The sequence below is a fragment of the Peromyscus californicus genome, unplaced genomic scaffold (genome assembly GCF_007827085.1).
Source record: "Peromyscus californicus insignis strain IS unplaced genomic scaffold, ASM782708v3 Scaffold_9__1_contigs__length_137607984, whole genome shotgun sequence".
NCBI classification, from domain to species: domain Eukaryota; kingdom Metazoa; phylum Chordata; class Mammalia; order Rodentia; family Cricetidae; genus Peromyscus; species Peromyscus californicus.
The window spans coordinates 87236340-87254573 of NW_026294617.1; the positions used below are offsets into that span (position 1 = coordinate 87236340).

The 18234-nt window shown below is 39.6% G+C and overlaps 1 protein-coding gene across 24 annotated transcripts in view; it reads left to right on the plus strand.

Moving 5' to 3' along the window:
• Positions 1 to 18234, plus strand: part of Slc25a24 (solute carrier family 25 member 24) — a 102650-nt gene that overhangs the window by 2293 nt on the left and 82123 nt on the right. For 7 of the 24 annotated variants that reach the window (XM_052731767.1, XM_052731766.1, XM_052731765.1 and 4 more), the window contains 2 exons: positions 6780 to 6906; positions 17291 to 17378. In XM_052731767.1, coding sequence (XP_052587727.1) covers positions 6780 to 6906; positions 17291 to 17378 — 215 coding nt within the window. Of the gene's footprint in view, positions 1 to 771; positions 3116 to 6779; positions 6907 to 15934; positions 16883 to 17290; positions 17379 to 17493; positions 17561 to 18234 lie in introns of those variants that run through there. The other 17 variants (XM_052731751.1, XM_052731752.1, XM_052731746.1 and 14 more) reach the window with 16 other exon arrangements.

An 18234-nucleotide genomic window follows, 5' to 3' on the forward strand; every position in this document is an offset into this window, starting at 1 on the left:
GTTCTGCATCCAGACTGGCAGGCAGCAGGAAGTGACTGAAACATACTTCCTCCAAAAAGGCCATACCTCCTAATAGTGCCACTTCCTATGGACCTATGTAGATCATTTTTAATCAAACCACCACAGACTGTGTTTCTTAGAAATATACCATTGAGTCTTCCTCTTTGTCAAATTGGAGCTATAGGTTTGGGCTTTTGGCTTAGTATTTGTCTGATATGTTAGGTCAGGGAAATTGAGTTACTGTGCTTTTCTAAAATGCATGTGTGTTGGGCTGTCCTTGTCTGGTGTCATCAGGCAGGGATTTTGGATGAGTGGAGTTACTCCTTGGCTTTCTGGGTCCAGCAATTCCAGTCTCTATGATTCTTTGTAATGGATGGAGTTGCGCATTCCTTGTCTGGGTAATTATTGGTGGAGTGTGGACTGTGGCTGTGTGTATAAACTAGAATCTCTATAGAACAAATTAGGTTAAGCTTCATACTGTGTTTCTGAGGGCCACCAGCTCAGTTTTAAAAGTGGCCATGAAGTTAACTAATATTTCTGATTGACTATAAAGCCCAGCAGGAATAGAGAGATAATATCAAGATTTATGTACTTGTCACTATACTCTTTGACCCAACGCCCTTTTTTTGGTTTCTGTCTGACTGCAAGTAGTCAACCATATTGCTACTCCCAGTGGCCCATGTACAGTAAGACTTGGCTGGGCCTCCCAGACACCATGTTGGAATGCTAGGGAAGCTGGGTGGCTACCTCTGGTTGTCTTTTGTCTTGTAGGAACTTGATCATGAAGAGAGTCTATCTGGCCTTGTACTGTAGATGAATCTTAAAAGGTCTTATTAATAAAAACAAACCCAGGGCCAGGTATTGGGGTGAATTCTGAAAGATCAGAGAGACAGAACAAACCACATACAACCTCACCTTGTCAACTCCTCAGCTGATCTTGTTTCCTCAAACTGGAAGCCTCTGAATCCTCATCTGAATGGATCTCAGCTGAACTGCTAAAAGCTAAAAGCTTAAAAAGGCTCTAGTTCCTGGTCCTCAGGCCTTATATACCTTTCTGCTTCCTGCCATCACTTCCTGCGATTAAAGGTGTGTGTCATCATGCCTGGCCATTTCCAGTGTGGCTTTGAACTCACAGAGATCTGGATGGATCTCTGCCTCTGGAATGCTAGGATTAAAGGTATGTGTGCCACCATTTCCTGGCCTCTATGTATATCTAATGGCTATTCTGTTCTCTGACCCCCAGATAAGTTTATTAGGATACACAATATATTGGGGGACACAATATCACCACATTTCCCCCTTTTTTGTCTAAGATAATAAAAGAAGCATATAACTATATCCAATAAGTATATACAATATATACAGTCAAGAATTATATTAACAATGTCTAGTCCATTAACATTTGACAGATTCAGACAAAACTCCATTATATATATTAACAATGTCCAGTCCATTAACATTTGGCAAATTCAGACAAAACATTTCACTATTTATCCTATTTTGGTGAGTCCAATCCAAAATTGTATACAATATACAAAAATCCAATCCAATGTAAAATATTTAAAACAAGTAGTTTCTTTTAAAAGTAGATTCAATAATCTACCTTTTTTATCATATCCATATTCTCTCTTTTTTCTCTTCTGAGTAGATTCAAAAATCTACCTTTTTATCCTATTATTTCTATATGTTTTTTTCAGAGTAGATTCAATGATGTACCTCATATCTATATCTGTAGCTTGAGTTTTCCTGCCTGGCCCACAGTCAGGACAAATCTCTCTCACCTGCCAGTCCCACAACCGCTCAGACCCGACCAAGTAAACACAGAGACTTATATTGGTTACAAACTGTATGGCCGTGGCAGGCTTCTTGTTAACTGTTTTTACAGCTTAAATTAATCCATTTCCATTAATCTATACCTTGCCACAAGGCTCGTGGCTTACCGGCATCTTCACATGCTGTTTCTCATCATGGCAGCTGGCAGTGTCTCTCTGACTCAGCCTTCCACTTCCCAGCTTTATTCTCCTCCTTGTCCCGCCTATACTTCCTGTCTAGCCAATGGCCAATCAGTGATTTATTTATTGACCAATCAGCAACACATTTGACATACAGAACATCCCACAGCATATATCCTCTTTTTTTTCTTTTCTTTTTCTTTCTTTTTTAAACAAGAACCCTGAATCTAATCTCCTTGTTTAGCTTTTTTCCTGACCATTAACAGTTAACATCTTGTAACCAACCATTGTAAACAATGACAATATCCATAACTCATTAAACAAACAAAAACCACCCACCCCACCTCTTGGGAATGTGAGTTTAATTTTCTTAAAATTACTTCCTGCTTTATGGGGGTGAAGAAATCTTTGGGGGATCCTGAAAAGAAAATTTTTGGGTTAATTGTCAAGTCCTGGGAGAGGTAGCGGTATCATGTGTTGTCCAGTCTCAGCATAATGGGAAAATGCAGGGCTTGTCACAAGTCCTTGTTTGAATAGTCTGTGAATCTGGATCATCTCAGCTAGCCATCTTGAAATTGTCCTGAGCAGTTTGTAGTCCAAAGCCGATCTTTGGGTGGTATTAATCACCAATGGGTGATTAATGGCTTTATCATAGTCCATGTTGAATAGTCATTGTGGGATTCGGTCACCTTTTGAAGATTTCAAAGTGGCTGTCAGGCATGGTCATGGTTCCCTGCAGAATTGTTTTTCTTTTCTCTTCTTTTTTATTCTCTTTTCTTTCTTTCTTTCATCTTCTTTTTTTTGTGCCTCCTTTGTGGTTTGGAGCAATCACAGTCTGATAAATCTCTGCCTCTCTGAATCATGAATGTTCTTCCCTGGAAGAGAATATCTTCACAGCAACTTCTCCCCGCCACTTGCCTCGCCAAACCTCTCCAAATTGACCTTTGCCAATGCTTTCTTGTAACACGATGGCCCTGGCGATTGTTCTCTGAACAAGCAGTGCTAAACCTTTCATCCCCAGTAACAGCATCTCCGCCGCCATCAACACAATGAGAAACAAGCAGTAACATGAAGCAGCAGCAGCTGCCACCTCCATGGTCTCGCTGCCACTGTTTGTGGCCTGGCCTGGATGGATCTCTGCCTCTGGAATGCTTGGATTAAAGGTATGTGTGCCACCATTTCCTGGCCTCTATGTATATCTTATGGCTATTCTGTTCAGATATATTGGGGGACACAATATCACCACATTGTTCTGATTTCAATGAATTGGGAGAGGCATCATGCTTGAAGGGAGACTTGTTTTTGCTCTTACAATTCACTTCTGCCAATTATGTAGCTGTTTTTGGCTTGATTCTAAATCTTAGGGGTTTCAAAAAGATGTTCTGGTGTGTGTGGTCAATAGTTAGGCTTTCTGGTATGTGTGCATGTGGGGGAAAGGAACCCAAGACTTTTTATTCTGTGATATTGTTAATATCATTCTCAAAGATTTATTTTGAAAATAAAACTTTATATTTCTGCCATAGGTAGAAAATGAGTAGATTATAAATAAGCATAAAATGAACATTTTAAAAGTTGTATTTTAAAATTTTGTTTAAATGCTTTACTGTATTGACTGTGAAGTTGAGACTTCTACTCTGCTATATTTTTCTGTAAGAAGTTGGTAAGTTTTCAGGCATGTTAGAACAATACAGACATTTCCCATGATATAGTCAGAGTGAATGATACTTGAACATTGGTGTTCTGTTTTGCTCAGGTCCATTGAAGAAGGGTCACTCCAAGATGAATTTTAGGCTCTCTGCAATAGGGACGTCCAACTTCTGATGGACTGAGACTTGCAGCTTTGCAAAAGCCTCCTTTTATTTTTACACAGATTATTCCTAGTCAATTTCCAAATTCCTAGTCAATTCCAAGTCAGTTTCCACATACCAAAACTTCTTACCTGGAGTTGTTTGAAGGAACCATTTGCCTAAGCAGTTCTCAGCCACGAGAGCACCTGGTTTGCCAGGTCCTAAGACTAAGTTTTGCAAAGGCTCTGAAATCCTTCAGGAAGAACTCAGATAAGAATCCCTGACTGTAAACAAAAGGTAGTTCAAAACCTAGGTGCTGGCACTCCAGAGTTCAAGCCAGATGCAATGACTCTGTGGAATCTCTTGCTAACAAAGACTAATTTTCTCAAACTGTGATTTAATACTGTTGTCATGTGTGGTGGTTTGAAACAAAATGTCCCCTAAAGGGAGTAGCACTATTAGGAGGTATAGCTTTGTTGGAGTAGGTGTGTGTGGCCTTGTTGAAGGAAGTATGTCACTGTCAGGGTGGGCTTTCAGGTCTCCTATGCTCAAGCTACAGTCAGTGTAGACTCAGTCTTCTTGCTGCCTTTGGATCAAGATGTAGAATTCTCAGTTCCTTCTCCAGCACCATGTCTGCCTGCATGACACTATGTTGCAACATGATGGTAATGGACTAAACCTCTGAAAATGTAAGCCACCCCAATTAAATGTTTCTCCTTTATAAGAATTGCTGAGGTTATGATGTCTCTTCATAATAATAGAAACCCTAACTAAGACATCATATGAGCATGATATATGTCCTACTTACTGGAAAACACCAACCTGAACCATTAATTTGAGATAATTTTTGTAGCATTTCTCCCCCTCTTTTTTTTTTTTATCTTTTCTTCCTTTCATTTTCATTTTTAGCAAATTGGATAGTATAGGTGGAGTTTTCCTGAGCTGGAAGCTGCTCTTTAATAACCACTCAAAGTCTTCATATTAATTTCAAATGCCTGGCCAATAGCTCAGGCTTGTTATTAGCTAACTCTTATATTTTCAATTAACCCATATTTTTATCTACACTTTGCCATGTGGCTTGGTATCTTTTCTCAGTACAGCATGCCCATTTTGCTTCTCTCTGTCTCTGCTGATGACACCTCTGCCCTTCTTCCTCCCAGCATTCTCAGTTTGGCTCTCCCACCAAACCTTATCCTGTTAAGCTATTGGCCAGTCAAGTTATTTATTAATGAATCACAGTTGACATATTTAAAGTGTACAGAAGGATTATTCCACAGCAGGATAGAGATGAAATGAACTTATATCCATAACTTGCTTAGGACTAAATGCTCAATATATTTTGATGGCTATTATCACCATTAGTATTACTATATTTTTATAACTAACATCTGTTCTATCTCCATGCAAATATTTCACATATTATAGAAATGTTGACTCCTATTTATCTGCTTAGCAAATGTTTTTCCTTGTGAATCTCAGCTCAAGCAGTCTTCTACTATGAAGGCTCACAGGAGTCTTTCAGTATTTTCATTTCATTTAGTATCTCCAAGCTTACTGTACCTTGAATTCCTTGCATTATTTCACCTAACATATTGCCTTTGGTTATGTAAGTCATCTTTAGTATCTATAATTTGCTTCATACTAGAAACTGTAACTTTTTGTCTTTTTATTCCCAGCAGTGGGTTGTGTGCAATACGCAGTGTATGGTGTGTGTGACGTGCAGTGTGTGCAATGTGCAGTGTGTGATGTACAGTGGGCAATATACAGTATGCAGTGTACAGTGTGTCCAATGTGCAGTGTGTGTGATGCGCAGTGTGTGGTCTTCAATGTGCAGTGTGTGGTCTTCAATGTGCAGTGTGTGGTGTACAGTATGCAGTATACAGTATGCACTGTGTCCAATGTGCAGTGTGTGCAATGTGCAGTGTGTGGTGTGTGTTCAGTGTGTGATGTGCAGTATGTGGTATTCAATGTGCAGTGTGTGGTGTATAGTGTGCAGTATACAGTATGCAGTGTATAGTGTGTCCAATGTGCAGTGTGTGTGATATGCAGTATGTGGTATTCAATGTGTGGCATGCAGTATGTGGTGTATGCAGTGCTCAGTGTATACTGTGCAGTATGTGCTGGACAGTGTGCAGTGTGATATGTATTATGTGCTGTACAGTGTATGATGTGTGCAGTGTTCAGTGTGTGTTGTGCACTGTGATCTAGTTTTTCAGCTTATAGCATTTATTTTCAAACTCAATAAATACTGAGTGTGAGATATCTATTAAAGGCCTTTATATTTCATATTTTATGCTAGACATTGATGGTACAAAATGAATATTAACATGGTCAGTGTAGTAAGAGTCTTATGTGAATATACATTTTTTAAAAATATTATTGTTTTTGAAAGATTTATTTATATTTAGGAGTATAAGTGTTTTGTACGTATTTATGTAAGTGTACTGTATTTGTGTCTGGTGCCTGTGGAGTCCAGAGAGGGTGCTAGATACTTTGGAACTGGAATTACAGCTACCATGTGGGTGCTGGGTACTGAACCCAGGTCTCCTGGAAGAGCAGCAAGTGTTCTTAACTATTGAGCCATCTATCCAGCCCTATAATGTTAACTTTTTTACTTTAAAAAGCTTAATGACTTAGACTTGAACGTACATGCTTACTTTACAAGGCTAGTCTCAAACTATTAATCTGAGGAACGTACTAGAATTTAATATTTATCACATTTAGTAGACAGATTTTTTTTGTCTCTGATAGCAAAGGCTTTATACCTTAATATCTTTAAGCCCATGAGGTGTGTGTACCTGAAGTAAATATTTAATCATAAATTCACATTTATTTGAGATGATGTGATGGCTGTTGACTTCATAACTGCATGAATTGAAAATATTTGAATCATTTAATGTGTTTAGGCTTACACTAATGATTTAAAAACTAGGTAATGGACACTTAAAGATACCATAAATAGTATGAGTGAAATGTGCCAATGTTAACATGGTGTAGTGACTTTACATATGATTGTTACAATGCGTTTCTTCTCTTGTAGGAAATTTTTCAAAATGCAGATTCCAATGCTGATCAAGCACTGGATTTTGAAGAATTTGTGCAGTACCTTCAAGACCATGAGAAGAAAATGAAACTGGCATTTAAGAGTCTGGACAAAAATAATGATGGTATGTGTATGTTTTATCCACAGTTAGTTTGATGTGAATAAGTGCTAGTACTAATGATTAATTTTACTAGCCTTTTTAATTTCTTCTTACTGTCAGATCCAATTTACTATCTAGCAATAATTTTTATATTACTGAGAATAATGTAATAGATGTCTTTGGGTTTCTATTGCTGTGATAAAACATCATAACCAAAAGCAACTTGAGTTTCTTCTCTTTTGTAGGAAATTCTTGAGGTTGCAAATCTCACTGTGTAGCCCTTGCTTAGCCTGGAACTTGCTATGTAGACCAAGCTGGCCTTGAACTCACAGAGATCTCCCTGTCTCTGCTTTTTGAGTGCTGAGATAAAAGATGTTCACTATCATGTCCAGCACGTTCATATATATATCAGTTCCTCATGTTGTGGTGACCCCAACCATAATAAATAAATAGAAAATTTGGTATGGGAGTTTAAAAATGACATTTATGAGCTGGACACAAGCCATCACTCTGAGTTAATTTTTCGGAACTGATATAAAAGCACAAGGAGACAGCCACTCTGGAAAGTTGTCTTCTGACCTCTACAGGTGTTCTGTGGCACACATGCCCCATATCATGTACACACACACACACATACACACACACACGCCCATGCCCACGCACATGACATTCTAAAAAATGACAGTCTTAATTATTTTGAGAATATATTTGTTTCAGGAAATTTAGGTGATACAGACAAACTTCTGAAAGAAAATAAACATTTCTTATAATCCCGCTCTTAGTTTCTTTTCTTATTGCCGTGATAAAATACTTTGACCAGCCGGGAGGCAGTAGAGCACACCTTTAATCCCAGCACTAGGGAGGCAGAGCCAGGCGGATCTCTGTGAATTTGAGACCAATCTGGTCTACAGAACAAGATCCAGGACAGGCACCAAAACTACACAAAGAAACCCTGTTTCAAAAACAACAACAACAACAACAACAAAAAACAAACAAAATATTGACCAAGGGAGGCCCCAATGGAGACCCCGCCCCTCCCCAAACGATTGCCATTGCTGTGTCTACTAGAAATAGATAGTAAGAGTATTGCTGAAGATAGCACACTCCTTGGTCACAGAACATGGAGGAATGTGCTGGTACTGACCTGGGAACATGCCCCCTGCTGTCTAGCTTTCATAGGGCTGGAAGGTGAGAGGCAGGCTCCTGGGGAGGAGGTCATCTCAGCTGTGAACCTTGAGAGCTATAAAAAACGACTGGCCAGGCAAGATAGAGCCATGGGAGCAATGATCTCATGAATGTTATAGGGGTAACTAACTGCTTCCTGATTGGGTTTTAGGCCTGCTCAAAGAAGAGAAATCTTGTCTGGTACTATAAACCTGTTCAAGAGTTGGAGGTAGGGAGATCATAGGACCTCAGGGGAACCACTGTGTTTTTTCTACACCAACTCCTGGTCACCCTGCTTTCTAAATACACATGTTTATATCCAAAGATTAGTGTTGCTCTTAGCCTTTGTCGGAGAAGCATCTTACGGCAGTGGTTAATGCAGACTCATAACTGGTTGAATTGCCGAGAATAAAGGACGGTGGAATGCTTGTCTGTAAACAGGTCCTCTGTGTTACCCTCCAAGACTCAAGGGAACATTGAGTCCCCTTCTGAGAAAATCAAAAAGAACGGAAAAGCCAGAGGATGGGGAGGTGTGTGGAATGAATGGCTGTTACACCCTTGAACTCACAATCACTGTGATTACCTGCACAGAGATAAATATGATTGGGCCTGTCAATCTTTCCACATGAGGCCCCACCCTTCCTTAGGGACTTTGAGCAGTTAATGGTGGCTAGGGGAACAGGTGTCACTTGTTGTGTGTTTGGTCTTTGGTCTTCCTACCACCCAGTACCCAAATAAATCGCACACGGAGGCTTATTCTTACTTGTAAATGTCAGGCCTTAGCTTGACTTGTTTCTTGCCAGCTTTTCTTAACTTAAATTGTCCCGTCTATCTTTTGCCTCTGGGCTTTTCCCATTCTTTTACTTCTGTAAATCTTAACTCTTACTCTGTGGCTTTCTGTGTAGCTGAGTAGCTAGCCTCTGGAGTTCTCCTCCTTCTCTGGCTGCTTCTTCCTTTTCTTCCTCCCAGATTTCTCCTTCTATATTCTCTCTGCCTCCCAGCCCCACCTATTCTTTCTCCTGCCTTGCTGTTGGCCGTTCAGTTTTTTATTAAACCATTATGTGTTTTAGACAGGCACAGTAACACAGCTTCACAGAGTTAAGCAAGTGCAACATAGACAAAAGTAACACACCTTAAAATATTCTACAATAGTCACTTTTCTCAGTGATGTAATTCCTAAGAAGCTACCCGTGCTCCAGTAAATGACCTCCTACTCACAGTCTCACAAACAACCCAGTTAAACGCAGTGGGTCACACAGAAAAAGACATGGAAATAGCAGAGGAATTTCTTGGGAAGAAAAAAGGTTTCATTGGGGAAAGGGGGATTAGAAAGGATATAATAGGGTATGAAAATTACTGAAATTTATTATGTACATATATGAAACTGTCAAAGAAAAAAATTGATAAAAGCAACAGAAGGAGAAAAGGTTTTTTTCTGGTTCACAGTTCAAGGGTCCATCCTGGTGGGGAGTCTGGATGGCAGGAGCTTGAAGTAGCTGGTCGACAGAGAGAGCTGAATGAATTCCAGTTTGCTTTCTCTGGTTTATATAGTTTGGGACACCATCTAGGGAATGGTGCCACCCACAGTGGGCAGGGTTTCCCTTCTCAATTAATATAGTCGAGATTACCCCCGCATGTGCCCAGAGGGTCATCTCCCAGGTGGTTCTAGGTTCTGTCAAGTTGACAGTTAACACTGCTATTTAGAGATCAATTTTTACATTTTGATCAGTTTCATAATTCCTTATAGACTTTGTTTCTCTCTTGGTTTCTTTTTTCTTTAAATGAACTCACAGCCGTGTATGTATAGTTTTGTGTACCATGTCTCTTTTAATGTTATATTGTGTTTTCATTTCCTTTGCAAACATAATTTTTAGTGGTTGGGAAATATTCCAGTTGTTTGGCTGTCCTGGAAGGAATGAAGATATTCTAGAGACACTATGCCCCCACTTCCTTGGCTGTCAGACTATGGAAACAATGGATTCCAGGACATAGGAATTTCCTAAGGAATGTTATGCTGGGAGAAGGAAAAGACTGGCTTGTTTTTCTACCAGAAGGAGAGGTTTTCTCCTGGAAAGAGACTTCACACAGTTCTGACAACCTGTCATGCTGCTGTAAAGGAGAGGCTGGAGCAGGGACCATGTTGATGGGTGACCTTGACCAGGACTGCTTCATTCTGCATACCTACCTCTGGCTCTCTGCTTAAACCTGAATCATGTGGAAAGATGGACCTGGTGGGTGGTGTGGCACCGGACCTTCTTCTTTCTAATACGGTCGTACTGAAGAACCACCCCTTTCTTGTTTTTACCATTGTACCTTTTTTATTTTCTTAATTCTAATTTATTTTTATTTTTTAAAAATGTGGACATATGTGTGCATGTATGTGTATGTAAGTGTGTCTGTGCATGGGTATGTGCATGTGAATGCAGGTGCCCATGGGGGCCAAATGCTTCAGATCCCCTGGAGCTAGAGTTACAGGCAATTGTGAACAGCCTGACATGGGTCCTGGGAACCAAATTTTGGTCCTCTGCAAGAGCTGTCCACATTCTTAATTATTGAGTCATTTCTCCAACCTCGTTTTGTTTTTAATTGGCTTATTGAGGACAGGTGGCCCAGTGTGACTTGTTGGCCTGGCTATGACCCTAACAACTCTGGTAACAGTATGTGAATCATCTAATCATTCTTATATTGTTAGCTCTGATCATTTATAAACAGTAGTGCAGTCATTATTTATGCAGGTTTTTAGACCTGGTTATAGTCTGGTTAATTAGATCTGGTCATATGCTGGCCTAACATAGATATATTCTAGTGTTGTGAAATTTTATGCTGTTCTTGACTATCACCACCATGACTATTTGTGAAGCTGAAAACCCTCAGATAATTAGTGAAGTTAAAATGCCTTTAGGAAAATATAGTGTTTCTATTATCCCTATTGTGATGATTAATCTTGGTTATCAACTTGAATTAATTTGTAATCTACTAAGAGACATGCCTCTGGGCAAGTGTGTGAGAGTACTTTTTGGAAGGATTAACTGTAGGGGCAGATGATGGGTGTGTGGTGTGTTGGTTGGGTTGGTATATGGGTAGAAGGCTTCAGGGCGGCACTCTTTAGCAATGTATGAAGAGGTCTGGGGTAAAAGAGGTTCTATTTTTGCCTTGTGAATTCATCTACTCTTGTTGTTACTGCTGCTGCTACTACCCTCCGTTGGCTGACACTGGAACCCAACTTCTTTAGTCTTTGTGGTGGTTTGAATGAGAATGGCCCCTGTAAAGCACATATGTGTAAGAACTTGGTCCCCAGTTGATGGAAGTGTTTGGGAAGGATTAGGAGATGTGGCCTTGTTGGAGAAGGTGTGTCACTGGTGGTGGGCCTGAGGTTTCAAAAGACTTGCTTAATTCCCAGTGTTCCTTCTGCCTCTTACTTGTGGATCAAGATGTCAGTTCTCAGCTGTTCCTGCCGCCATGCTTTTGCTCCACCATCATGGACTCTAAGTGTCTGAAGCCATAAGCCTTATTAAACACTTTCTTTTGTAACTTGCCTCTGTCATGGTGTTTTATTGCAGCAATAGAAAAGTAAGGCAGCTTTCAAAACTGAACTGAAGACCAGTGGCTCCAGGAAACCTCTAGGCCTTCATTCTAAGATGAGACTGATGAGCTATCCAGCCCCATGCACTGAACCTCTATGAAGTTTTCAGCCTATCCAGCATATAGACAACCATTGTTGGACTACCCAGACCATATTGTCTAAACCAGTGTAATAAATATCTTTTGTAATATATGTTCATTTAACCAGTTTTGTTCCTTTAGAGAACCTTGGCTAATACATCTGCTAATAGCCCTTGGTAATAGAAAATGCTCCTGAAGTAAATTAAGTTTGACACCGAGAAGAAATTCCCAAGCTGTTGTATTAGTATCATGCTGTAAGTCTTGATAAGTCAAACGGGAATATTACAGCTCAGCCCCCAAAGATACCATTCTAGAAGCATTTCCATTTGCCTTCTACTGGCTTCATTGCTTGAGTACCCCAGTTGAAGTAGTAGGTACAGTTCTCATCAGGGATACTGCCCACCATCTAGAGTGCAGAGCTCAGGCCCTAGCAACCCCTCAGGGGTTCTGCTTTGATTTATCGGCCTGCTCTGTGTTGTTATCTTAGTTCCTAGTACTGCACATGTCGTGGTAATCCCCTCTGTGTAGAGTTTGGCCAGGGTACTTGAAGGCGAGAAAGAGAATACTTCATTTCTTATGGGCTGAGTTGTGTCTCTTCAGAAAGATATGCTGAGGTCTTAGCCTGCAGCACACCAGAAAGGGGCCTTATTTGAGAACATGATCTTTGTATGTGTAATCAGTTTAGGGTATTCAGATGAGGTTTTATTCTGTTATTGAATGGTGCTCTCATAAAAGATGATCATGGTGGTGATGCCAAGACTGACAGACTTGTAATGCTACATCTACATGCCAATGAAAGCTTGAGACTAGGAGAGAGACAGAGAACAGATCCTACCCTGGAACTATCAGAAGGTCCAGAGTGCTGCTTACACCTTGATTTCAGAGTTGTGAATTAAACCTTCTAGCTTTGGGTACTTTGCCACTAAAGTTTTATAAAAATTAATATACTCTCCCCTCTGTTTTATATCTGATACCAGGATAGTAGAGTCTTAAGGTACATCCTTTTCAGTTTGTATGTACATGGAACCACTTTCCTCTGAGTCTGCAAAGTGCTTGCAAGGTGTCTAGGAGAGGGTACTTACTAGTGATAAGAGAATTCTGGAATGTTCTAAGTTAAGTTATAGGTCACAGAATGGAGATAAAGATATAAAGGTGGTCATTGTAATCCATGGAGTCAAGTGAAATCAGCGAAGAAGAAAACGGCACATTCTTTTCTTGTGTGCTGGAAGATCACACACCAAGACCACATCACGTTTTGTTTTAGAACCAACTAACTAGTCAAGAGTAGTAGGAACTTTTCTTTATGGCCTAACCTCTTACCCCAGGTCTCTTGACATTTCACATGGTCTCAGTCCTTTATCTGTAGGTTTTGTAATTCTTTTTTACAAAATTTCATCATATAACACCCTGGTTCTTTAGGTCTAGAAGATATTTCCCCCTCAACTGATGTCTGACTTTGTGCTGGTACTTCAGAGGATTTGTACCAGGATTGATTCTTTCGCCTTTTGAATGTCATTTAATATAGCTCGATAAACCCTTATTTCATAGACCCCTTGTGTTCAAGAGTTCAACACTGTGTTCCAACATTTTCCCATCGATCCTGGAGCCAGTGCTTTCCCCACAGTCTAATTACTGGCCCTGGCTCACTGCATCTGACTTTTCCTCCTCTGGTCTTCAGTTAACCGTGTGCTTGTGAGTGAAGCATTCATAGTAGACAGGATTAAGTCCTTTCCAGACTCTGTATGTCAGTTTGTGGGGGCAGACGGGTGCACAAGGGCTGATGTACTCTCAGACTCACTAGCTGGAGGCATTCAAGTCCTACTGTGAACTGATCTTTTGGACTTTCTCACCCAAATTTCTCAGAATTCCTGCTCTGTTCAGTTCATATGGTCAAAAAACAGAGTTGCAAATGTGTAAATAAAGTAAGCATAATTTCAGCACCAGTGTTCTTTCTTGCATGGAGCTTTTTGGGGATTGAGGAAACAGAAATGAACTACTTTTTATTATATTCTCCTATATACTATGTATCAAGGCATTTTTCTGTATCTTATTTTTTATCTCACACTATCTTCATGGGAGCCATGTTTTCAGATGAGGAGACCAAAAACTCAGGATGGCTAAGTATTTTTGCTTTACAGTGGCCATCCCAGTGAATCACAGCTTTGAGGATTTTTGTTCTTGTGTGGGCCCGTGTCTTAGTGAACTGGTCATTTAACTTTCTTCGGTTTTGTAGGTGTGAGCAAAGTTAATAAGACTTGTACACAGGGCTTATGGTCTTGATGGGCTGCCTCTTGAGCATCTAGGGAAGAAGCCCACCTACTCAGTTGGAGAGACTGCATGAAGAGAGATGCTTATTGGTATAATATATTCAGTAAAATGGACAAGTTATAATTTTAATGAATTACAAACTATAATTGTAAACTCCATTTTTATAAGGTAAATATGCAACTTGAAAACAGCTTCCAGATTAAGAAGCAGAACATCACTAGCATCGTAAAGCCCTTTTCATGCTCCCCTGAGTCACTACCCCTTGCCAACACATGAATTATCATGACTTTTTAATACTGTGTGAGTCTGAAATTGATCTTTGTGAAATAAATAACCACACTTTGCTCATACTACTCCTTTTATGGAACTGTTTTATGTTTTTGGTAGTGTCTTGTTCATCCTTTACAATACTTCATTTTTGACGCTCTCTTATTCACCCTTCTGTTGTATTTTGCTTGTAATCTTTCAACTAACATAACAGAAGTACCATGTGCTAACTGATTGTACTACTGGAGTTTCTAATGCAAAATATTTAAAAAATATTAATACTCTCATATAAATTTGCCAAGCCCTTAGGGGAGTTTATCAGTCTTTGAATTAGATTACATTTAGTATAGTGATTGTGATAGATAATATCTCAACTTGACACAAACTAAAGTCATCTGAGAGGGAGGAACCTCAACTGAGAAAAATGCTTCTGTATGATCAAGCTGTAGGCAAGCCTGATGGGCATTTTCTTAATTAGTGATTGATGGGGGAGGGCCTGTGGTGCCATCCCTGGGCTGCTGGTCCTGGGTTGTATAAGAAAGCAGGCTGAGTGAGCCAAGGAGAGCAAGCCAGTAAGCAGCACCATTCCATGGCCTCTGCATCAGCTCCTGCCTCCAGGTTCCTGCCCTGCTTGAGTTCCTGCCCCCACTGTTTTTTGATGAGCTCTTACAGGGAACTGTGGGTGAAATAAACCCTTTCCTTCCCAAGTTGCTTTTTGATCATGGTGCTTCATTGTAGCAGTAGTAACCCTAGTGAAGATGTTGATTTACATAGCAGATGGTCAATTAAATAAATTTAACAGATGAGCATAATATTTGCAATTCCTTAAGTAAGGATTAGAGCTTATCATTTGAAGAAACAAGGTTTGTAGGCCAGGAAACTGCCTTGTCTGGAGCTTGAGACATTTGATTCTTATAAAGAAAAATTGAGAACTCTGTATGAAAAAGTGTCTTTGTTGATGGATTAGTAATGCCTCACATGTATATAGTTTCTCATACATAATTTCTATAAATGGTTTATACAAATGAAAAGTATGACTGAATTTATGGTTGTTTTTTGATGTATTTTTTAACCAGGCAACAGTAAAGTTGGTATAAGAGTGATACATGCATTCACGGTTTACCAGGACCAGTGAGATGGTTCTGGGAGAAAGGCGCTTGCTGTGCGAACCTAACAACCTGAGTTTGGTCCCTGGTCCCACACTGGAAGAAGAGAACTGATTCTCGAAAGTTGTCTTTTCACCTCCACATACACACTGTGGCACTTGGACATGCCTAGGATCCACGACAGTGGCCAGCATGGTACAATAACCCTGAGGGTACGGTAGTGACACACATACCTTGGCAGTAACCAACAGCTCTCTTATTGGACTTATGGCTTGCTCAACAAGAGGGAAATCATGGCTGGTACTGGAAACCTAGCCAATTACCCAGGGCTAGTGAAGTCGTGGATCCTGGAGGAGAACCTACAACAGCCACTTACCAAAGCAGCACAATCCCTACCTACTTTATAAGTATTTGTCCTTATGCCCACAGTAAGTGCGGTCTTCACTCCTCATCAAGGACATTTCTCTTTGCAACAGATGGAGACCATTCTAGAAGATCACAACTGATCAAAATGCAGAGCTGTGGAGCCAAGTTCCAACTGATTTCATCTCCAGCACAACTCCTGCACTGAAGGTTCAGGGGTCATTATTGAAGAGGGGCAGAAAGTTACACCTACTGAGTCTCACCAACATGGCTGCCTAAACAAGACCTGAACAAGGATGACTCCAATAGATGTACTAATGTGGAAGGAGGAAAGCTCAAGAAACTTCAACCTCAGGCAAAGAGCGACAGGCAGCTAAGGAATTCTGAGAGCAAGATAAATAGTCTTCCCCAGGGAAGGGCATGCCACTTGGTTATCCAGGATCAAATGATGAGCCTTAAAACATGTACATACAAGTAACACTATGTGGACTAATCAGGGTGTATTTACATATTTAAGAATATATACATATATAAACATATTGATATACACACACATATCACAACAATTAAAAAGAAGTCATTTGAGAGAGCAGGGGGAGGGTATATGGGAAGGGCTGGAAGGAGGATAAGGAAGGGGGAAATGATGTAATCCCATTACAGTCTTAAAAAATAGAGAAAGATATAATAAAAGTAAAAAGAAAAGAATCTGACTTTATTTTTGGATTTGGAAAATGATACGTGTTATATTTGTGTTTTAGAGTTTGAGGAGAATATGGATTTTTAAAATTTTCCCTTCACAACATCTAGCAACATGAAAGTGAACTGTATAGTAGGCATATATATATACATACACATACATACCTTGGTAAAAACCAACAGCTCTCTTATTGGACTTAAGGCCTGCTCAGCAAGAGGGAAATTTTCGTTATATATATGTATAAATATACACACATATTTAATTATATATGATATATACATATATAATTCAATTATATATATGTATATATATACATTCACATATCATTTGAATTCTTTAACACAGTACATGTTTCTGTTCAAAGAGCTTGGTTCTCTAGGGGTGTTGGATCTTTGGAAGCTTGCTCTATAAACAGTCCTTTATTCTTGTCCCCTGAATCAGGTCTTTAGCACAACTTTTTCAGTTCTTTTTGGTAGGTATAATAGTCAAATGTGTTGTGATGTGATGTGATGTGATATGATTTGAAATTTAGAAACTGGAGTTTAGAGTAATGCAGTGTGCCTGTGATATCTAATATCCTAAGTGATTTGTCTGGGCCATGAGCTATTATATTCATAAATACTTCTGTCCTGAAATATGAGTGTTCACATTTAATTAGATAAATAACTAAGTAAAACTTATCTTGTTTCAATTTAAAGAGACTTTTCTACTGAATGTAAACTTGGTGCCAACCTTTTGGAGTTCTTAGGCTTTGAGTTATGAATTTGGGAGTAAAGACCCACCAAACACAGACTTTTAAATCAAATATAGTTGCATTCTAAACATATTTTGCTATGTCATCTTTTCAGATACTTATCTTTGTATTTTTCACTTTTTAAAGGAATACTAGATGCTTCAGAAGTAATTGATGCCGTGAAATCATTGGGAATCCACATTTCTCTCACTCAGGCAAATGACATCCTGAGAAGGTCAGACTGTGCTCCTGTTTTTTTTTTTTTTTAAATTAGTTTTGTGTTTTATGGTCTATGCCAGAAACTAATTGCTATACATGTGACATTTCAAGCTCTGTCTCTTATTTTTTAGAGAGATTGTTTTAAAATTCAAATGGGTTTACATTTATAAGATGATTGAACATGTATTTCTTGAGTCTGTAAGTACAGTATATTATTCAGTTTTGACTTTATTAATTCATCTGCATTCATACTTGTGGTAAACACATTGAAATTTTTTTTCTGCATGGGGTCTGGGGAGTTGGTTAAGTGCTTGTTGTGAAGCATGAGTCTTGAGTTCCATCCCCAACAGCCACATAAAATCTAGGGTGGTGGCATGCTTGGGAATGTGGAGACAGATTAATTCCTTGGACCCATTAGCCAGCCAACCCAGCCTAGTCAGCGAGTCCTGTGTTCTGGTGTGTGTGTGTGTGTGTGTGTGTGTGTGTGTGTGTGTGTGTGTGAACTTGACACAAACTAAAGTCACCTGCGAAGAGGAACCTCAACTGAGAAAATACCTCCATCATATTGCCTATAGGCAGGTCTCTGGGACATTTGCTTGGTTAATGACTGATGCAGGAAGACTCAGCCTACTCAGGGGGCATGACCCCTGGGTAAGGTGGCCCTGGATTGTATAAGAAACCAATGATGAAGCCATGGGGAACAAGCCAGTAAGCAGTGTTCCTCTATGGCCTCTGCTTCAGTTCTGCCTCCATGATCCTGTCCTGAGCTTCTGCTTTGAGTTCCCTATATGATGGACTATAAACTGTAGGATGAAATAAACCCTTTTCTCCTCAAGTTGCTTTTGGTCATGGCCTCATAACAGCCAAGACAT